Here is a 19022-nt window from a genome sequence, read left to right as displayed (position 1 = left end):
AGTTTCACTCCAGTGATAAATACATTTGTTCTAATATTTTACCTGTTTGTGCTCTCCTGTTTCATGGACTGAGTGGCCCTTTTTATCCTTAGCACCTTCATCACTCATTGCCACATGAATACTGTCCAGCCAGATAGGCCCTGTACCAAAGTTCCTTTTATTTATCTGTCATTTTCAGTACCCCAAGCCTGCCCTCTTTTGCCTCAACTTTCAGATATCCTTGGAGTTCTAAGAAGCAAAGCCCTCTTTCCACTCACTGCCAGGAAACAAAGTTCAATGTTGTAGCTCTTCTATTAGCCTCTCTCATCTTTTCTTTTCCAAAACAACACATTAATCCAAAAGCAAACAGTTACTCCATGGTAAGTTTGAGAAACTCATAACCAGGAATCCTGCACACTCCCCTATCAGTATCTTCAGATTGGGGATGTGTACACATGTGCTCACAAACATATCCACAGAGACAGAAAAGATTGGGAGATGGTAATACACATGGACCCTGAACTGTTTTCTTCTAACTGCAAGATATGAAGAAGTCTCAGGACCTCTCTTTTGAGAGTGCTTTTCCCTTCTACATGCTGGTTCAGATCAGGTCAGGGCAAGCTGCCAACCTAACAGGACAATCAAGTCCCTTCACATACTATCCCTCAACATTTCCTGATGAAGGCACTTTGAGATCCCCCAAAGCACTGATGATTTGCCGGCAATGGCAAAAGCAGTGACCTTTTGGGATCAAAGAGAAATTCAGCACTTCATTTTGTCTAGTTCTAGAATCTCTTGCTTAGTCCTGTAGACTTGAATGTATGAATAATCTTGGGATCTCTGGTACTTTTGTCTTTTATCACAAATTAGTGCCTGAAATCGTCTGAAGATATAAATCTTTCCCACCCAGTCCTGTTTTCATACAGACCTAACAATATTTCTTCTGCCCATCACTTTAGTTGTTCCACGCTTGGAACCTGGACTTCAGTATTTATCATACAAATAGATTCTCTTTCTCCCTCCTCACCCCCTGCCCCAGATTCTCACTTTCTACTATTTCCTCACTTCATAAGGCAAAAATACACATCTGAACCAGGGTGTGGAAATTTATTTCCTCCAGATAAATTTTCCCCTATGACAAGGTATAGAATGACATATATGAATGATGAGCAATCCTAAATTTAGTTTATCCCATAAAACAAGAAATGGTTCACCTTCACTAATCCCTTAGCTGAAGTTATAACACTTAACAGTATGCAAATGACAGTAACCATTTTATATTTAGGAAATCAGACATGGCAAAATGATCATCTTTTCTTTGGGTCATAAGCTGTCCAAGTAATGGCAAAAGACTTAGCTATCTTAAGCCCCACTGGGATGCAGTTGCCTCAGCAAAACATCACTGCATCTGATTTATTACTGAGTACTCTGAGGAAGACCTTGGCTCCCACTTTCTTCATCCCTTCAGATGACTTAAAGAAATATGACTTTTATTTAAATACCATGTACAGGGCGCCTGGGTGGCTCAGTGGGTTGAGCCGCTGCCTTCGGCTCAGGTCATGATCCCAGAGTCCTGGGATCGAGTCCCGCATCGGGCTCGCTGCTCAGCAGGAAGCCTGCTTCCCTTCCTCTCTCTCTGCCTGCCTCTCTGCCTACTTGTGATCTCTCTCTGTCAAATAAATAAATAAAATCTTAAAAAAAAAAAATAAATACCATGTACAAAATAACTACCTGTACATGAGTTTTTAAATGTTATATTGTTTAATTTTTCCTAATTCTATGAGGATGAAAAGTAACTCAGTAGTGGGTTGAAATTTGTTCTGTGTCTTCACTACTAAGTTAACATTAAAATTATACCAGACACATTTTGGCAGTTAGTGTAAACCCAGCATTAATGAGATACATGCCGAAAGGTGTTTGCTTCCAAGACCTCAGCTGAAACGGATGCACAGGGGCCTAGTTTCAAACTAATGCTTCAGACTTCCCTCTGATTTTGACATCAGTTTGGCATTTTGATTGCCTATGAATAGGAACTTCCTTAACACTGCTATTAGAGGCATCCTGTTGCAGGGTCACCTCCCACTCTGTCTTAGTATGAAGTTGGAGATGGCCTTTGGTCACCTCCCTTTTATCAACTGATCTCTCTTATGACCTTCTAGGATACTGAGAAGGGATCTAGGTGGCTCAGTCTGGGCTAAGCAGGCAGGGTAGAGCAGGACGGCTTTTCCACCCACTCTTTAATCAGTTGGTGGGCAATGGCTAACTTGGGGGGCAACCAGAATGTCCCGTTCTGTTGCTGAGTATATGGACTGTCTTTCCTCAGGGCTGTGGCCACCTCATCATGACTGAACCAGCCAGCTGCCTCTAGTTCTTTCAAGTTCACCTGGATCTAAAAGACATGAAGGAAAACAGAATGTAAGGTTAGGAGCTACAAAATTTAGAATACTCTCGCCAAAGGTGAGAAAATGTTCCCAGAACTAAGCAGGACCTGGGATCTACAGGCTGGGAGATGATTAGTTTTAGATACTGCACAGAAGCAAAAGAGGCATAACTAAAAGGAGAGAGTTAAATATATTTTTTAAATAGTGTAAAAGAAAAAAAGTGCCTTTTAAAAGTCCCAAAAACAGGGGCGCCTGGGTGGCTCAGTGGGTTAAGCCGCTGCCTTCGGCTCGGGTCATGATCTCAAAGTCCTGGGATCGAGCCCCGCGTCGGGCTCTCTGCTCAGCGGGGAGCCTGCTTCCTCCTCTCTCTCTGCCTGCCTCTCTGCCTGCTTGTGATCTCTCTGTCTAATAAATAAATAAAATCTTTAAAAAAAAAAAAAAAAAAAGTCCCAAAAACACAAATACCGAAATACTAAAGAGTGGTTAACAGTGAGGTGTAATATATAAATAACTTTTGATTAACTTTCAATTTAAAGAAAAACATAAAGTTACTCCTCTCTAAAGGATAAGGGATCATTAATGATTATCAAAGGCACATTGTATCCACAAGAAGCTGAGACAGAAGAGATATTATTAATTCTATGCAAACCAAAACACAATAGACTTTGGCAAGTAAGGAGCACAATGCCATCTATCAGGGATGCTGCAGAAGAGCAAGATGAGGTTGGATGAGACAACATCTAAATCCCTTTCACCCACAGGTTCCTTTGATTTTATATAACTGGTCCCCAACATCCTAAGAGACTTGAACAATAAGACCAACCCTGAAATCAGTCATTTAATTTGATACATTTATTGTGTGCCTACTCTCTGTAAGATGCTCTGCTAAGTCCTGCTGAAAAATAAATTGTCACATAACTGAGATACATACAAAGAAGAATGGTAATTGTGTGGCTGCTCTGAATTTGCATGGAGATTGTTTCCTTTATAAGACTGCAAACTCCTTAAGGAAACAAATCCTACATTACACATCTTTGAATAACGTAGACAATGCCGGACTAGACAGGTGCCTACTGGCCAACGTGGGTGAAGCAAAGGAAATACCACAGCATAAGGGAAGCATCAGAACTTACCTCTGTCTGCCCTGGTTTCACAGTTGCATGACAAGCAATCATGAGTGAGCTATTAGGAAAGGGCCAGTGCTGGGATGCAGAGTACTGCAGTCTTTCCACCTCCAATCCCACCTCTTCTGCAACTTCTCTCCGGACAGCCTCTTCCAGACTTTCACCTATAAGCACTCAGATTAATTCAGGACAGCCCTGCAGCGGGAAGGGTGATACAAATACCCATCTGTGAAAGGAGCCCAAAACTGGCTCCAGAGTTTCAATGAATTATTCTTGGGGAGAGCCCTAAATCCCTGAGTCTCTACAACAACAGGACTCAAATCTGGAGTTGGGTGCTAAACTACAATACTTATACTAGTTACTTACTTACTTAGACTGCAAAATAAGAGTGACAATTAGAGAGGCTCCCGCTGACCTCTGCTTTAACAAAATTCTAATGCCATGTTTCACCTTTTGCAAATTTTACCCCAGCAGACTGAGAAAAAAAAAACCCTATAAATATCTATTGAATTCTGATAAATACGGTGCATACTGAAATATTTAGGGAGAAGTGTACTAATGTCTGCAAACTATGAATCAAAGAATAAAATGGATTGATGGATGGATAGATATGTGATAAAGTAAATGAAGAAAACAAGTATAGGATCTAGGTGGTAAGTGTATGGGAGAGTATTAACTGTATAATTCTTTCAGGTATGCCATATGTTTAAAAACTTGCCTAGGGGCACCTGGGTGGCTCAGTGGTTAAGCCTCTGCCTTCAGCTCAGGTCATGATCTCAGGGTCCTGGGATCGAGTCCCACACTGGGCTCTCTGCTCTGCAGGGAGCCTGCTCCCCCCTCTCTCTCTGCTTGCCTGTCTGCCCACTTGTGATCTCTCTCTGTCAGATAAATAAAATCTTTAAAAAAAAAAACAAAAAACTTGCCTAATACTGGACAATTAAAATGCCAGAAGGCAGTTTTTTGACTTGTCAGGGAACAGTGTGCTTGAGACTCCAGAACAGCAGCAACAAGATAAAGAAATACCTACTATTGTTAAGCTTTCGTGTCCCCCAGTCATCTGTACATGCCCTAAACTTCTTACCTATGTCACAAAAACCTGCCAAAGCAGAATACATTCCCTTGGGAAAGGAACTCTGGCGAGCAAGCAGGCATCGAGTCCCATCTGACACTAGAGTGATCACCACAGGAGCCATCTAGGAAAAGGGAATTGAAACTTAGACATTAGGGTTTTGGGCCTGTTAATGGGATGAAGGAATGGATAACTAAGGAAAGCCTTTTAACTGTATAGGCTTCTATCCCTAGGACAAGCTAGCACACAGTCTTCTTGGATTATTGCCCTTTTAAAGTAGTGCTTACTTGGGGATAATAGATGATCTTATTGGAAGGGCACACACGCTTGCTGCCAGCCATATTCTTCTTGGTGGGCTGCCCACTTCTGCTACAGAACTGATGAGCATCATGCCAACGGAGAAGAGCCTGAGCCTAGGAGTACAAAGATAGGCTGATTTCATTTGGAGAGAATGTGAAGCTCATCTGTAATAGGGCTGGGCCTAGTATTTAGAGCAATTCAAAGGGAAATGCCAATCCCTTCCCAGCTCACCTACTTTAAATGCTATCAACTGTTTGAACTTTAAAAAAAGGAATTATCTGGACATACTCCTCTAGCATCTGAAATATGAATAAGAGAAAGTATGATTCATTTAAAATACATATAATATATAAACTATTATAATGAATGCCCCATGTACTTGGGACTCAACTTAAAAATAAGATATTTCGTTCTCTTAATATACTCTGGAATTTTTGTTTGATGGTATTTTGTTGAAGATTCTTATATCAGTGTTCATGAGAAATAATTGGTCTGTAGTTTTGTTGCTGTTTTTTCATTATCTAGCTTTGATAGCAGGGTAATGCTAGCTGCATAGAATGAGTTAGTCAGTTGAGACTGCTATAACAAAAAGTTTATGAACTGGTACCTTGTAAACAACAGAAATTTATTTCATAAAGTTCCTGAGGCTGGAAAATCCAAGATCAAGGTGCCAGAAGATTCAGTGTCTGACAAGAGCCCTCTTTCTGGTTTATAACCAGCACTTTCTCATTATGTCCTCACCTAATGGAAGGATGAGTTCTTTATAAAGGAACTAATCCCACTCACAGGGTCTCCACCATCATGATCTAATTACCTTTCAAGGACCCCAGCTTTTAATACCATCACCTTGGATGTTAGGATTTCTGCATGTGAATTTTGGGGGGATACAAACAATCTATAACAGTGTTTCCACTTCAGTTTTTTGGAAGAAGTTGAAAAAGATTGGCTTAATCCTATTTTAAATGTTTGGTAGAATTCATTGAAGACACCAGTTTAGTCCTGGGTTGTTTTTTGTTGGGAGGCTTTGGTTACTGATTGAATCAAACTTAACTATAGATTTATTCATTTATTTCTTCATGATTCAGTCTCGGTTGTGTGTGTGTTAATGTTTAAGTAAGGAATTAGGACCTGGAACTTCTTGGTCTACCGTCTTGCTGGCATCACTCTCTGTTGAATTATTTTTACATTGTGTTACTGTCCTATAAATCGTTAGTGGTAGTACAAAATGGTTCATGTAATAAGAGCTTTTCTTTTCTTGTTTTCCAGCAAGTGTTCTCTCTCACTTTTGCACTTATACATTTGTATGATTGCATCACTAAAATCAGTGCTTAGTGGATATCACTGATCTTGCCATGATTAAAGCACATGAAAGCACATGTCTTAGTTCAGAGAGTGATGACCCTGCTTCTTTTGAGAAGCATGAATTCATGTTCCAAACCTGGTAATAAACAACACTTGTATTTTTGTGACTCAGTTGTCTTGTCTGTAAAATGAGAATGTTAAAATAAATGCTGTTTAAAGGCTAAAAAAAAAAAAAAAAGACATTTCCAATATTTCCAGTGTAATGCCCCATCAGGTACTCCTCCCCAATAAAGGTGGGATTTTTTTGCAAATAAAAATGTTTAGAGATGTCTTTTTAAGTTAAATGAACAACCAAAAGCACTTTAACAAGTGAAGTCTAAAGCTGTGAGGATAAATCATTAAAGCAATACAAAGTAATTTCTCATAGGAATAACATAATGATGTATGTTATGCTATGGGTCACTAAAAATATCATGAGGCTGATAGATCTGCATGTCCTTGGGAGAAAATGGTCCTGCGAAAAATAAGGGCAAAAGAAAGGAGAATAAGCAATCTCTCTACACAGCACATTGTCCTCTGCTAAGGTTTATAGGAAGGACTGTGATCTGTCTGCTCAAGAGGAAACCAGATGTCATTCTAGCCTTCACATACATGCATTTTTCACCCATAAACACTGCTTTACTAAATTCCCTATAGAACTAAGAAGTCAGAATCTACCATGGTCAGCAAGGAGGCATCCTTTGTGTTCAGCTGGAAGAGAGCCTTCGTCAGCTCAGTGAAAGAGCCCTTGAGCTCTGTCTCCATTTCTGGTTTCTGTAGGGCAGCTAGAAAATGAGAACGGAGGATGAAATGAAACAAACACTGAACTTTGCCTTGGGGCCCCCCTCAAGTGTTTCCCAAACTCACCTAATAATACTCAACTAGGGAAAACAAAAAATATACAGGTTCTCAAGCCCCAGCCTGGGGATTCTGAACAGCAGGTGAGTGAGGCCCAGAAATCTTTATTTTTTAGTAAGCACTGGGTGATTTCTTATATTCAGGCAAATCTGAGAAACATCAGAGCATAATATTTCTCAAGATCCTCTTCAGAGTAATAATATTTGCACTAACCACATACTATCCCTGGAAAAGAGGTAAAATGGCACCTCTAAGCTCCTATCTGCACTGCATAACAGCATCATTACATTTACAACTAGACCCAGAAGAGAAGGAAAGCCTAGTTGGAACCATGAACCTTATACCAAACTGGTTCCCAAAGGCAGGTCTGAAGACCCTGAGCATGGTAACACGTTTATTCACCTGAGATAAGAATGATGTCATGAAAGAGTTAAGAAATATAAAATGTATAAAGGTACAGAGAATAAAATAATAAACATCTGTGTAGCTACTACCTAGCTTAGAAAGAATTAAAATGTTCTTTATCTTCTTATAAATGATGACAGTAGATGGGTAGTAATTTTTTATATCCTAACTTAAAAAAACAAAACAAAACAAGGTTGATAACCTTTGGTATTCACAAAATTTTCTTTGAAGTTTTACTATACATGAGATCCCAAAGTCTAAGCACCACTGGGAAGTACTTATTAGAAATAATGTTCTATACCATTTTGGAAAGAGGAGCTGTTTAGACCTAGATCCAGAGCAAACCATGCTTCATGCTGTTCAGAGCATCCAATCAACACAGAGTCTTCTATTCTTTGTGTGTCCTGTCCAAACTTTGCCAGGAGCCTTTCCAACTCTAAGAAACAAAAGGAGAAGGGAAGAAAACAGAGGTTTTCACTAAATCACCATAGCCATATTAACCTTCTAGGAAATCATCCACTTCAGCTTGAATAGGTATACCTGCTTCTAGCCACTGCCCTGCAGCTAATTAGCTATGTAATCTTGGTCTAATCACTTAGTCTCTCTATACCTCCATCTTCCCATCAGCAACCTAAAGTATTTAGACTAAAAGAATTCTTGCTGTGTACCACTGTAATCTATGATTGTATCATGAAAGGAGGATATCCCCTAGTTCAAAAGATACATGATAAGTTAATGTATTATGGTGCTGAAAAAAAAAGTGTCATGCTTAAAATGCTAGAGACCAAATCAGTTACATATAATTTAGAGTACGCTGCGTGTGTGGCCTAGGGTAGACTATTCATCCAAGATCCCAGTCTGTGTAAGACAAGTGCTGTATAGGGAGAAAATATGTCCTCTTGTGCATGAAGGACATATTTATTTGTTCATAACACAACATATCATTGCGTTCTGTTGGCATCCTGATACACTTCTGCACTGCTAGAAACTATCTATCCAAGTATTCAACATCTGACCCATGGAGGAAATTCACTGGCTTTGTATTTAGAAGTCAGTCAGTGTATAGTGACATCATATAATACTGAAAGTTAGTACCTTGAATGCTAAATCCCAGTGCCTTAGATATCTTTATTTACATACCCTAAAAGAGTTCCCAAGTTCTAAAATTAATTTTAAGTCACTTTTACTTTTGATCCTTCTAAAAGAAATGAAGTTATGATGCAAATCTTAAATAGTAGAACAGTATGCAATTCCATGGAGGCTGAAAATCACTGGTTTAAGCAGGGCTGGGCAAATATTTTAGGTTTTGTGAGTCATGTGGCTCTCTGTCACAACCACTCTGTTCTGCCACTGTAGTTCGAAAACAGCCACAGACAATACGTAAATGAATGAGCAAGGCTGTGTTCCAATATTTACAAAACCAGCAGTGGGTTCCAATTTGTTTTTGTTTTTTTTTTTTAAAGATTTTATTTATTTATCTGACAGAGATCACAAGTAGGCAGAGAGACAGGCAGAGAGAGAGAGAGAAGGAAGCAGGCTCCCCGCTGAGCAGAGAGCCCGACATGGGGCTTGATCCCAGGATCCTGAGATCATGACCTGAGCCAAAGGCAGAGGCTTTAACCCACTGAGCCACCCAGGCGCCCCTGGGTTCCAATTTGGACAGCAGATTCACTGACCCCTAGTTTAAGGCAATAGTGGTTCATACCGTCACTAAATAATATATGGGCAACTCAGGTTTATACACTAAATAATTAATTGGTAGAAGTAACTTCAAAAATCTGGACTCTAAAATTGAAGGAACCTTCTCAGGGGTTTGATATGGATGAAATTCTGCTTAATGGCCACAGAGTGATCTACTCTATTGGTCCTCTTTGGGCTTACCTAGTAGGCTATGCCGGGGGGCCTGGTATTGGTGTCCAGATTTCTGAAGCAAAGGAGCCAGGCTATGAAAGAGGTAAAATGCTCCTGTCTGCTGGGCTTTTTTACATGCATCATCATCTTCCTTCAGCTCAAATAAATACCTGTATTTTGGAAATAAAGCATTATTACTTACTTGTACAGCATCCATCTTTCAGAATTCGGTTCTTGCATCTCTCTCCTATCACAGTCATTTCCTTTTATTTATATCCTAAATTGCTCTTTCCCCTGAAAGACTATGATCTCCTTAAGGGCAGGGTCAGCCTTAGTTCTTTATCTCCAGTAATTAGATATTGAATGGCTCAGTTCAATAAATATTTATTGAATTGAATTTCAAGAGTAATAAATATTTACTATATTGAAACTCAGGGTACTTTGCCAATATTACGCTGTGAGGCAAGAATTTATATGCAGTGGAGTGAAAGGAAAACAAGTACAGTGATAAAACATCAACCACAGAATACCTAGGGATGAATGCAGACTTTATTATTATAGATGAAGAGCCAACACCATACTTTCAGTTAACTCTCTTTCAATCTAGGGATGATAAAGAGCAGATGTTATCTTCAGTGCATTCCTGCTTCCAACACCTAGTCCCCCAGGTGGACACCATTGGCTCCTTATCTCTATCAAAGGGACCACTGGTGGGAAAATGAAGCCTATACTTGACCTACACTTATTTAATAAGTGTAATATCTTCAATGGCCAAAATACAAATGTAGAAAAGATAACATCCTATCATTAGCTTCTCTAGAAGAAATAGTACTGGTTCCAGATCTAGGCTTTTCAAGCACCTTCATTAAAGATTACCTAAGTTTATCCCTTCAAGAGCCTTGAAAATCAGGTCAGGGTCCACATGATTCGGGGGTACCATAATATAGATTCTCCTTCTGGACCCTTAGGGATAACCATTTTTGCCAATTAAAAGCCCCAAACAGACTCAGATTTATGGCAGGTTTTGTCACTGAAGTAGGCAATGCAGTTTATAGATATTTCCTGTAGGATCTGGGAGATTTTGTAACACTAACAGAGTTAGCTCAACATAAAACTACAAAGGAAAATGATAAATGTGTCCCAGCGACATGTTTAGGAACCTATTTTTGACTGTATGATAAAAGGGGTTACAATGAGCTCTTTATAAACACAAAACCAAAGAAACCTGAGATTTTAATACTCAATGGTATTTTTAAACTTATTATAAGAGACTGTCACTTCCTGGGGCAAAGACTTAATGCATGTCAAAGGAGAGATTTGTGCCACTCAGAAGTTACCAAATATAAACAATAGAACAAACAAAGCTGCCTTCCTAAAAGAACAGTAAGAGTCATACAACCTGTGCTTTACCCTAATGACCCTAAAAAGCAAAACACCTACAAAAACACTCAGGTTAAGGTCTTAAATCTGGAGCCTCACTGGAATTGGAACTGAGGTCCCAAAAGTTCCTTACATTTTCCTTCTTGATCAGGAACACTAATTTTAAAAATTCCTTTTCCCCCTTTAGTTATAATAGTATGGAAACAACACTAAGATTATTGGACCTAAGCGTATTTTCCTATTTATGGGCCCAGCACGCTTCCGCTGCGCCACTCTGCTAGTATTTTCCTATTTATAAAAATCAAAAGTCATCCCATAAAAATCAGAAAATACAGTTAGCAATTTGTTCAAAAAAGGGAAATCATCAAGAATCTCACCATTCAGAGATGATCACTGTTTACACCTGGGAATTCTTTAAACTATTTATTGTGTGTACCTGCACATAGATAGGTATATTCAGGATCATACCTACTTGTAGCCTTTTTTCTTCAACATTCTTTTCATGCCATGTTCTTTATTGACAGGATTTCATTCTCTCATGATTTTTTTACTCATTTTAAAATCACTTTAATACAGTCAGTTTTAGACCATTCAATAATTATACAGTAATTCAGTTATTGTTCTCAGAGTCTCAGCCTGGGAACAGCAAATAACCTACAATAATATAAGTACCACAATTTCCTTTTCTCACTTTTGTTCATGTATCGTTGTGTGCTTATGTGCCTTTAAATTCTGGACTGGGCACTCACGTTTGGCAGAGCTTTTCCAGTAGGAGGCCCTGGTTATGAGTGAATTTCTTCAGAGGAGTTTCACCTTTGCTTCTGCAAGGTGCCCAGCGGTCTTATAAGTCTACAACTACTACTTACATTCTTTTCTTAGGTTGGGGTTTGGCGGACATAACACAAATGGTGCAAATTTAAACCCCCAAAACTATGAGAATAGCTAGTGATTTCAAATTCACAGATTTCAAATTTCCCAGGCTGTGACAAAGAAGTCCTTTACCATCTTCCTGTACTGGAGTAGGGTTTTTGGTTTTGGTTTTTCTCCTAGTCTACCTTTAACTGGTAGTTTAGTTCTTTCTTAGAGGGTGAGGGGTGAAGTAATTAGAATTATCTACCTTATTTTCAGGAAACTTCATGAACTATTACTATTCAGTATAGTTTTTAATTCCATCATAGGGGTGTACCGTCGTTTAATTAATTTCTCCCTTCTTGGTCATTCATCCATTCAGTAGTCCTTTAGTGACTACTATGCACCTGGTATTGTTTTATACACAGGTACCAGAGGGGTACCCATATGCAGAGGGGTACCAGAGTGGGAAAGACAAAGTTCTTATCTTAATAGAACTTAATATTTAAATATGTCAGATATTTTAGTTACTACTGGAAATTTAGTTTAGAATTTTTCCAGTTATAATTTGTTATGACTGTCCTTATATGTAAATCTTAATCATATATCCTTCATCCTCAATATAGGATTTTGAGATACTTATATTTTATAATTTAATGGGCCAAAAAGAGAATAATCAGAGCTCAGGTTGGTCACAACTCACCGGGTCTTAGCAACATAAGTTGACAGCAGCCTAAAGTACCAAAAAGATTTTCTCCTGCAAGCAATTCCACAATACAGGGACATTGTCAGGTCCTTAGAGAAAAGAGAAGTTAAAAGAAAAAAAAAAGTCATAGTATGCAATTAAAGTAATGAATCACCAAGATGGTTATACTTTCAGCCAGGATAGGATTACTTTTTAATATTGAAGAAAGAAACTGAATAGGAGTCAGGTGATCTGGTTTCTAAATTGCATTTGTCCTACTAACTCGCTGTGGGATTTCAACTTTTCAGTACCCCTTTTCTAATCTACAAAATTGCAACCTGTTCCGCCTACCTAATAGGTTGAGACTCTGCTATCTACAAAAAATACATTCTTCCTCCTAAGAATTATTGCTAAAAGGTAGCTGCTAAGCCACAATTTACATTTCTCTCCTTGTATCTAAGCAGTGCCAAAAGTAGGTCTTAATAATGCAATGTGAGTGGAAGTGATGTATATCTCTTCTGGGATGAAGCAGCTAAGAAGTGGGTATGCCAGCTAAGAGGCTCCCAGGTGGCGCAGTTGGTTGAGCATCCAACTCTTTGTTTCATCTCAGGTCCTGATCTCAGGGTGGTGAGATCAAGCCCCATACCAGGCTCTGCCATCAACCTGGAGTCTTCTTGAGATTCTCTCCCTCTCTCTATGCCCTTCCCCCCCACCTTGGTGTGTGTGCACACTCTCTGAAGTAAATAAATCTTTAAGTAAAAATTTAAAAACAATAATAATAAAAGAAGTGGGTATGCCATCATCCCCTTTCCTCCTCCTGCTAGTAAGACTCTGGAATGGCAGAGCCATTAGATGGAGAAACCTGGATCCTTGAATCACAACATGGAGAAAAGCCACCTTCCAACTAAAGTATTCACACACACACACTTTGGACGATTTATGAGTGAGAAATAAAATTCAGCCATATTAAGCAACTGAACTTTCGAAGTTTGTTATAGCAGCTAGCATTTCTCTAAGACCAGGTAAGACTGGGAATGTCTCCAAGTAACTGAAGTAAGTTTCTCAGAATATATGAAAGTCAAAGTCCCTCTGAGAATGAAGTAAGAGGAATCCTATAGGTAAGAAAAATATAAAAATCATGGCCATTAAGAAAATATTTCAAAAGGCAGCTATGCAAATCTACATGAATCTAAGATATTTTCTATTTTGTGTGTCTCATTGTGAGAGAAAAAAAATTCTGTATCTTATGAATCCATTCTGTAGAAAGTGATTCCTGTTATTTTTTTAAAAGATTGTATTTATTTATTTGTCATAGAGAGATCACAAGTAGGCAGAGAGACGGGGAAGCAGGCTCCCTGCTGAGCAGAGAGCCTGATGCGGGGGTCGATCCCAGGACCCTGAGATCATGACCCAAGCCAAAGACAGAGGCTTAATCCACTGAGCCATCCAGGCACCCCAAGATGATTCCTTTTAAATTGTTTATCAATAACTATTTTATTCCCCCATTGGCAATAAATTCAAGAAGTTCCACTGAAATGAGAAAATCAGTACAAATAACCAACCACGCTTTTAACTGTGCCCAAGGGAGGAAGCTTTGACACTAAACAAATTACTGAGGAACATCTAAAGTTTAGGCTTACTTCTTGGTTGCATAATTATGAATCACTGATGACTAATCCTTGGACAGTTTTGGCTACAATCAGTGTCCTAGCCAAGGGTAAAATATTTTTTTTTTTAAGATTTTATTTATTTATTTGACAGAGAGATCACAAGCAGGCAGAGAGGCAGGCAGAGAGAGAGGAGGAAGCAGGCTCCCCGCTGAGCAGAGAGCCCGATGCGGGGCTCGATCCCAGGACTCTGAGATCATGACCCGAGCCGAAGGCAGCGGCTTAACCCACTGAGCCACCCAGGCGCCCCATCAAGGGTAAAATATATTTAGCAAACAACATTCAACAAAAAGTATTTATTGAAAACTGACTTTATGCAAGGTCCTTTAAGGAACACAGAAATGTACTGGATGAAAAACCTGCTATCAAGGGTCTCTAGTAGGAGAGAGAAGACAAACAGCTTTCCCAGAAGGCAACATGTGATATGTGGGTTAAAAAGCATTCTAGAAGAGTATTAAAAGGCATAATTCCTAATTTAATAACCTAAAGACTTGTGTGATATGCTAGAATAAATATATTTACGTTTCTTGTACATAGATATGTCCTACGTATATGTCTCATGTACAAACTCTGAGAGTGTAAACTGGTATAGTATTTTGGGGGGGGCAATTTGGGAATATCTATCAACATGGTAAATAAACATCCTTTTCACCTAGCAATTCCACTTCTATGAATTTATCTTATGAAGAAAAGGATAGGTATAGGAACATTAACCAAGAAGTATGATAAAGGGGAATAATATACAGTTCTTAAAAATAAATAGAAGAGGGGTGCCTGGGTGGCTCAGTCAGTTAAGCATATGACTCTTGGTTTTGGCTCAGGTCATGGTCTCAGGGTCCTGGGATCAAGCCACACATCAGCAAGGTGTCTGCTTGGGATTTTCTCTTTCCCTCTCCCTCTCCCTCTGCCCCTCTCCCCTACTCTCTCTCTCTCTCTCAAATAAGTAAAATCTTTAAAATAAATAAATACAAGATAACAGTGGAAACATTCATATACAGTAACAGGGAAAGATATTCACAATATATGTTTAAGTAAGAAAAGCAAGTAATATTTGGTTTACCACGATATAATTAATTTATAAAGGAAAGGACATAGGGGTGCCTGGGTGGCTTTGTTGGTTAAGCAACCAACTCTTGATTTTGGCTCAGGTCATGATCTGAGGGTTGTGGGATTGAGCCCTGTGTTGGTCTCTGTACTGGGCATGCAGTCTGTTTAAGATTCTCTCTCTCCCTCTGTCCCTGCCTGCCCCTACTTCTCTCCTTCTCTAAAAAAAAAAAGAAAAAGAAAAGAAAAGAAAGAAAAACAAAAGGACATATACACATCAGTAAACATAAATATATATTTATTTCTATTTTTAAAGTGACTAGAAGTACACATACCAAATCGTTAACAGGATTACCTCATCACAGTCCCAGGGAGCCAAAAGTAATTCTTTTTGTTAGTTCCTTGAATCCTGAGAGACAAGAGCTATTTGGTTGTGCCATTAACTACCAACTATGTGGCCCACTGTCCTTGGCTGCCTGATGTTTTGTCTAGTTTCTGTTACTAAATTAACCTTAGCCAGTTGTGGATTATCATGGCCTGCTGACTCATGGGATGGTGGTCACAGCTTGTAAAAAACATAGTGAAGTTCTTAATGTAACTTTGAAAAAACATTAACAATCAAGAGGAAAACCAGACTTATTTCAACTGAGAACTGTACCTTCATTGGTACAGTCATGAACCTAGTAGATAAAAATTAAGTCTAGAGGCACCTGGGTGGCTCAGTGGGTTAAAGCCTCTGCCTTCGGCTTAGGTCATGATCCCAGGGTCCTGGGATTGAGCCCTGCATCAGGCTCTCTGCTCAGCGGGGAGCCTGCTTCCCTTCAAATCTCTCAGCCTGCCTCTCTGCCTACTTGTGATCTCTGTCAAATAAATAAAAAAAATCTTAAAAAAAAAATCAAGTTGAATTCCTTTTCTAAATGGTCCCTTGTATATCTTTATACACATCTTATATAAAAACTACAGAGATTATTGAAAAGTCAAAGAGGAGAAAGTGATTCCTTAAAAATCAGCTTTAACTATAATTTCCTCTTTAAAATATATAATTTGAATTATAAAATTAATATAATTACATTACAGGACATCTAGAAGACAGAATTGTGAGGGTGTCCATAATATGACCACATAAATATAACTTATATATTTTCTAATCTTTTTTACATGTACAACTTCTTTTTTTTTTTTAAGATTTTATCTGTTTATTTGACAGAGATCACAAGTAGGCAGAGAGGCAGGCAGAGAGAGAGAGAGAGAGAAGCAGGCTCCCCACTGAGCAGAGAGCCTGATGTGGGCTCGATCCCAGGACCCTGGGATCATGACCTGAGCCGAAGGCAGCTTTAACCCACCGAGCCACCCAGGTGCCCCCTTACATGTACAACTTCTACATCTTTGTAATTAGAGGACACATTTTTGTCAACTTGTTTTCATGAAACACATCACAAGCAGTTTTCTATGTTTTTGTATAAGCTATATAATATTTTTAGCTGCAAAATAATACATTCAGGTAGACTCATCCTTATTTGGCTAAACATTCCCCTGATTTTAGACATTTAGGTTGCTCTGATTTTAAATTACCAGAAATAAGATACCACTAAATACCTGTGTGCTGATATTTTCAGGCTACTTCTTTTAAGTTTCCCAAAGTAGAATTACTGGGACAAAATTTAGTTTAAAATCATATGGCTCTTTCTACACATTGCTGCATTTACAAGATTCAGTAGTGTTTGGCTTAAAAAAAAAAAAACACCTTTCATTTTATATTTTTGTAATAACTACCGAGATTAAAAGTGTTTTGAGATTTAATAGTTCTAGTTTCCCTTTTGCAAACTGTTTGATGTCCTGTGCTCATTTATTTACTGTGGTTTTGACCATTCTAGGTTTTTAGAATATTATAGTACATTTCCAGCATTTTCCATAACATGAACACAGAAACACAGTACAGGAACCAATTGGTATACGTGTTGCATTTCTTTGTGTACCTCAGTCCAAAAAAAAAAAAGAAAAGAAAAAAGAGTCTTTTAACAATGAGGATATGTGAACCGACTTGTGGAATGAAAATATAATTTCTTAAAACTCCACGCTATTTAGAAATTTAATGCAGGGAAAATGTTACTTTTTTCTAAATGGTTTGTGATTTTTTACTTTTCTGGAGGTCTTCAGTGTGATGTTTTATTTAAAGTGTATTGGCTCAAGGGCTCACCTTTAGTAAACTTGCTGGAAAACAACTGGTAAACCTGCCATGATTCTCAAATCCACATTATAAACAGAACTGTTTTTGTTTGAACTGGCAACTATTATGGTATTTTATTCCTGATGGCATGCTGGGGATAAAAGTTCACTATTCATGAAATAAGTTTTGGAAGAAAATACTAGCACTGTTATTTTACATTAGATGACAAGCTCAGGCTTGCCTTCTGTTTTACAGTCTGTGCATATCTCCAAACTGAGGAAGGAACAGGGAAGTAAGCACTGAAGAGACTCCGAACTTTTATTCTCCCACTGACTGAATTTGTGATCTGGAGCTGTCACCTAACTCCTTGGAGCTTCCTTTCTGTCTCACTTCTCATAGGGGAAGGAAGGAGAGAAAATGGATCTGAAGTGTATTACAACCATGTCAGGTTTCTACCTAATTCTCAGATCTGTTGGACTGTAAAATCATTAAGGGGTGGGATTGTATCTTCCCCTTTCTATAGCACCTAGAACTGTTTCTATCACAATGTAAAACATAATATAGATGGGTGAATGAATGAATGAACGAATTTATCCCATTTTACAAGTGAGGAAGATAAAGCTTTAACTAATCTGAAATCACAGTTTAGACAGTAGCAGTTTCAAGCCCAGGGCTATCTGGCTCCAAAACTCATGTTTTGATGAGAAATACATGGGAAAGCATTTTTCAACATTCATTTATGATTTATGTCTTTAAAAGTACAAGGACTGATAAAGATGAAAGATAATATTGTTTTTACCAAAAATTATTTGATGAAGAGGCAAGGCTGTTAAGATTAACAATATCTCTCAAGCCCCTGTAATAAATAATTCCTACATTTTTTATCCTGTTCATTTTAAGAAGAAAGATTACTTTGTAAAGTACTACAGAATGACGAAAGGGTCCATCTCGAATCTCTGTGGTTATTCTACCAAGAAGTTTGGTAGAGTTTGAGAGAGCCCTTTTCAGTCTGTCTATTCATTAATGTGGACCTCAGTGGAATGAGGAAATATGCAAAATTGAGGAGCCAAAGGATACAGATTTCAAAGTCTCCTTAAGTAGTTTTCTAAAAATGTTTCCTCCCTTAATTAAAAAATAATGCAGGCACAAGGCAAAAAAGTAAGCAAATTCCGTTTTTAAATGACTCTCCAAGAAAGTACCAGAAAAATACTAGCTTTAGTTAGAATATTAGCTTTAGCTTTAGTTAAAAGGATAGTTCTATAAGTTATGATGCAAAACTGGCCATTTCCTGGTTCCTGCAATAAGGAAAAGACTAAGCTAAAAATCACAAAATGCTGTGACCAAGAGCTTTTTTTCAAGTTTTGATTATGCCTTCCCATAAAATCCCTCCTTTGCTTAGAACCTCAACAGTTTTCTGATCCGCTGTACTCACTCTGAATTTGGGGGAGGGTGCCTTCCTAGGCCTCAGGAATCAGCAGAAACCAGGGAACTAGTCAGGCTCCTGGGAAGTAGGGCTTTCCCGCCTTAGGGGCCTCCGCCACACTTCCCAGAATACCCTATAGATGCACTCTGGGAAATGTAGTTCTGTTTTCATGCTAGCTGTTAAGTCTTCCAAGGTTAACCATGGTTATAAGCGTTCTTTTGCCACACTTCCCAGAATTCACCTAGAGATGTACCCTGGGAATTGTAGTTTAATCCAGAGGCATGTTAAAATCCACTACAACAGCAAAGTTAACGGTGAGTGTCAAAAGCACGATCTAAGATCTTCTAAATCCATTACGAGAAAAACTACCAACCTTGTCTTTGGAGAAGCAGTAGATTCACTTTTTAATAACAAAAAGATAGTCATTAAACCCATCCTAGTACACAAAAGGCATATTTTGTGGGGAAGGAAAGGAGTGTTGGGGCAGGAACTAAGCTAA

General features: G+C 38.5%; 1 protein-coding gene across 4 annotated transcripts; it reads right to left on the bottom strand.

Annotated features, from left to right (window-relative positions):
• Window positions 1-1698: 1698 nt before the first annotated feature.
• Window positions 1699-18622, bottom strand: NUDT13 (nudix hydrolase 13). Of its 4 annotated transcripts, XM_047702490.1 has the most exons (10): window positions 18533-18547; window positions 17131-17251; window positions 12241-12332; window positions 9339-9478; window positions 7759-7893; window positions 6873-6979; window positions 4841-4966; window positions 4566-4677; window positions 3494-3648; window positions 1699-2368 (listed from the first exon to the last, which is right to left on the bottom strand). In XM_047702490.1, exons 3-10 carry the CDS (start codon window positions 12321-12323, stop codon window positions 2174-2176), a joined length of 1053 nt encoding a protein of 350 aa, XP_047558446.1. In that variant the 5' UTR covers window positions 12324-12332; window positions 17131-17251; window positions 18533-18547; the 3' UTR covers window positions 1699-2173. The 4 variants fall into 4 exon arrangements, with proteins under 4 accessions (XP_047558446.1, XP_047558445.1, XP_047558450.1 ...); XM_047702489.1 differs by lacking the exon at window positions 17131-17251 and having other exon boundaries at window positions 18533-18622; XM_047702493.1 differs by lacking the exons at window positions 4566-4677; window positions 17131-17251 and having other exon boundaries at window positions 2232-2368; window positions 18533-18622.
• Window positions 18623-19022: the final 400 nt, after the last annotated feature.

The sequence above is a fragment of the Lutra lutra genome, chromosome 14 (assembly GCF_902655055.1).
Source record: "Lutra lutra chromosome 14, mLutLut1.2, whole genome shotgun sequence".
NCBI lineage: Eukaryota > Metazoa > Chordata > Mammalia > Carnivora > Mustelidae > Lutra > Lutra lutra.
The sequence above is the reverse complement of the archived record's forward strand: the minus strand, read 5'-3'. Positions and strand labels throughout refer to the sequence as shown.

Excerpts from the sequence above, each read along its gene's own strand:
- NUDT13 (XM_047702489.1), bottom strand. The coding sequence starts at position 12,323 with ATGTCCCTGTATTGTGGAATTGCTTGCAGGAGAAAATCTTTTTGGTAC. Across the intron at positions 4,967-6,872 it reads ATGCCTCCTTGCTGACCATG|GCTCAGGCTCTTCTCCGTTG; the intron begins GTAGATTCTGAC and ends TTGTACTCCTAG. Across the intron at positions 2,369-3,493 it reads TGAAACCAGGGCAGACAGAG|ATCCAGGTGAACTTGAAAGA; the intron begins GTAAGTTCTGAT and ends CATGTCTTTTAG.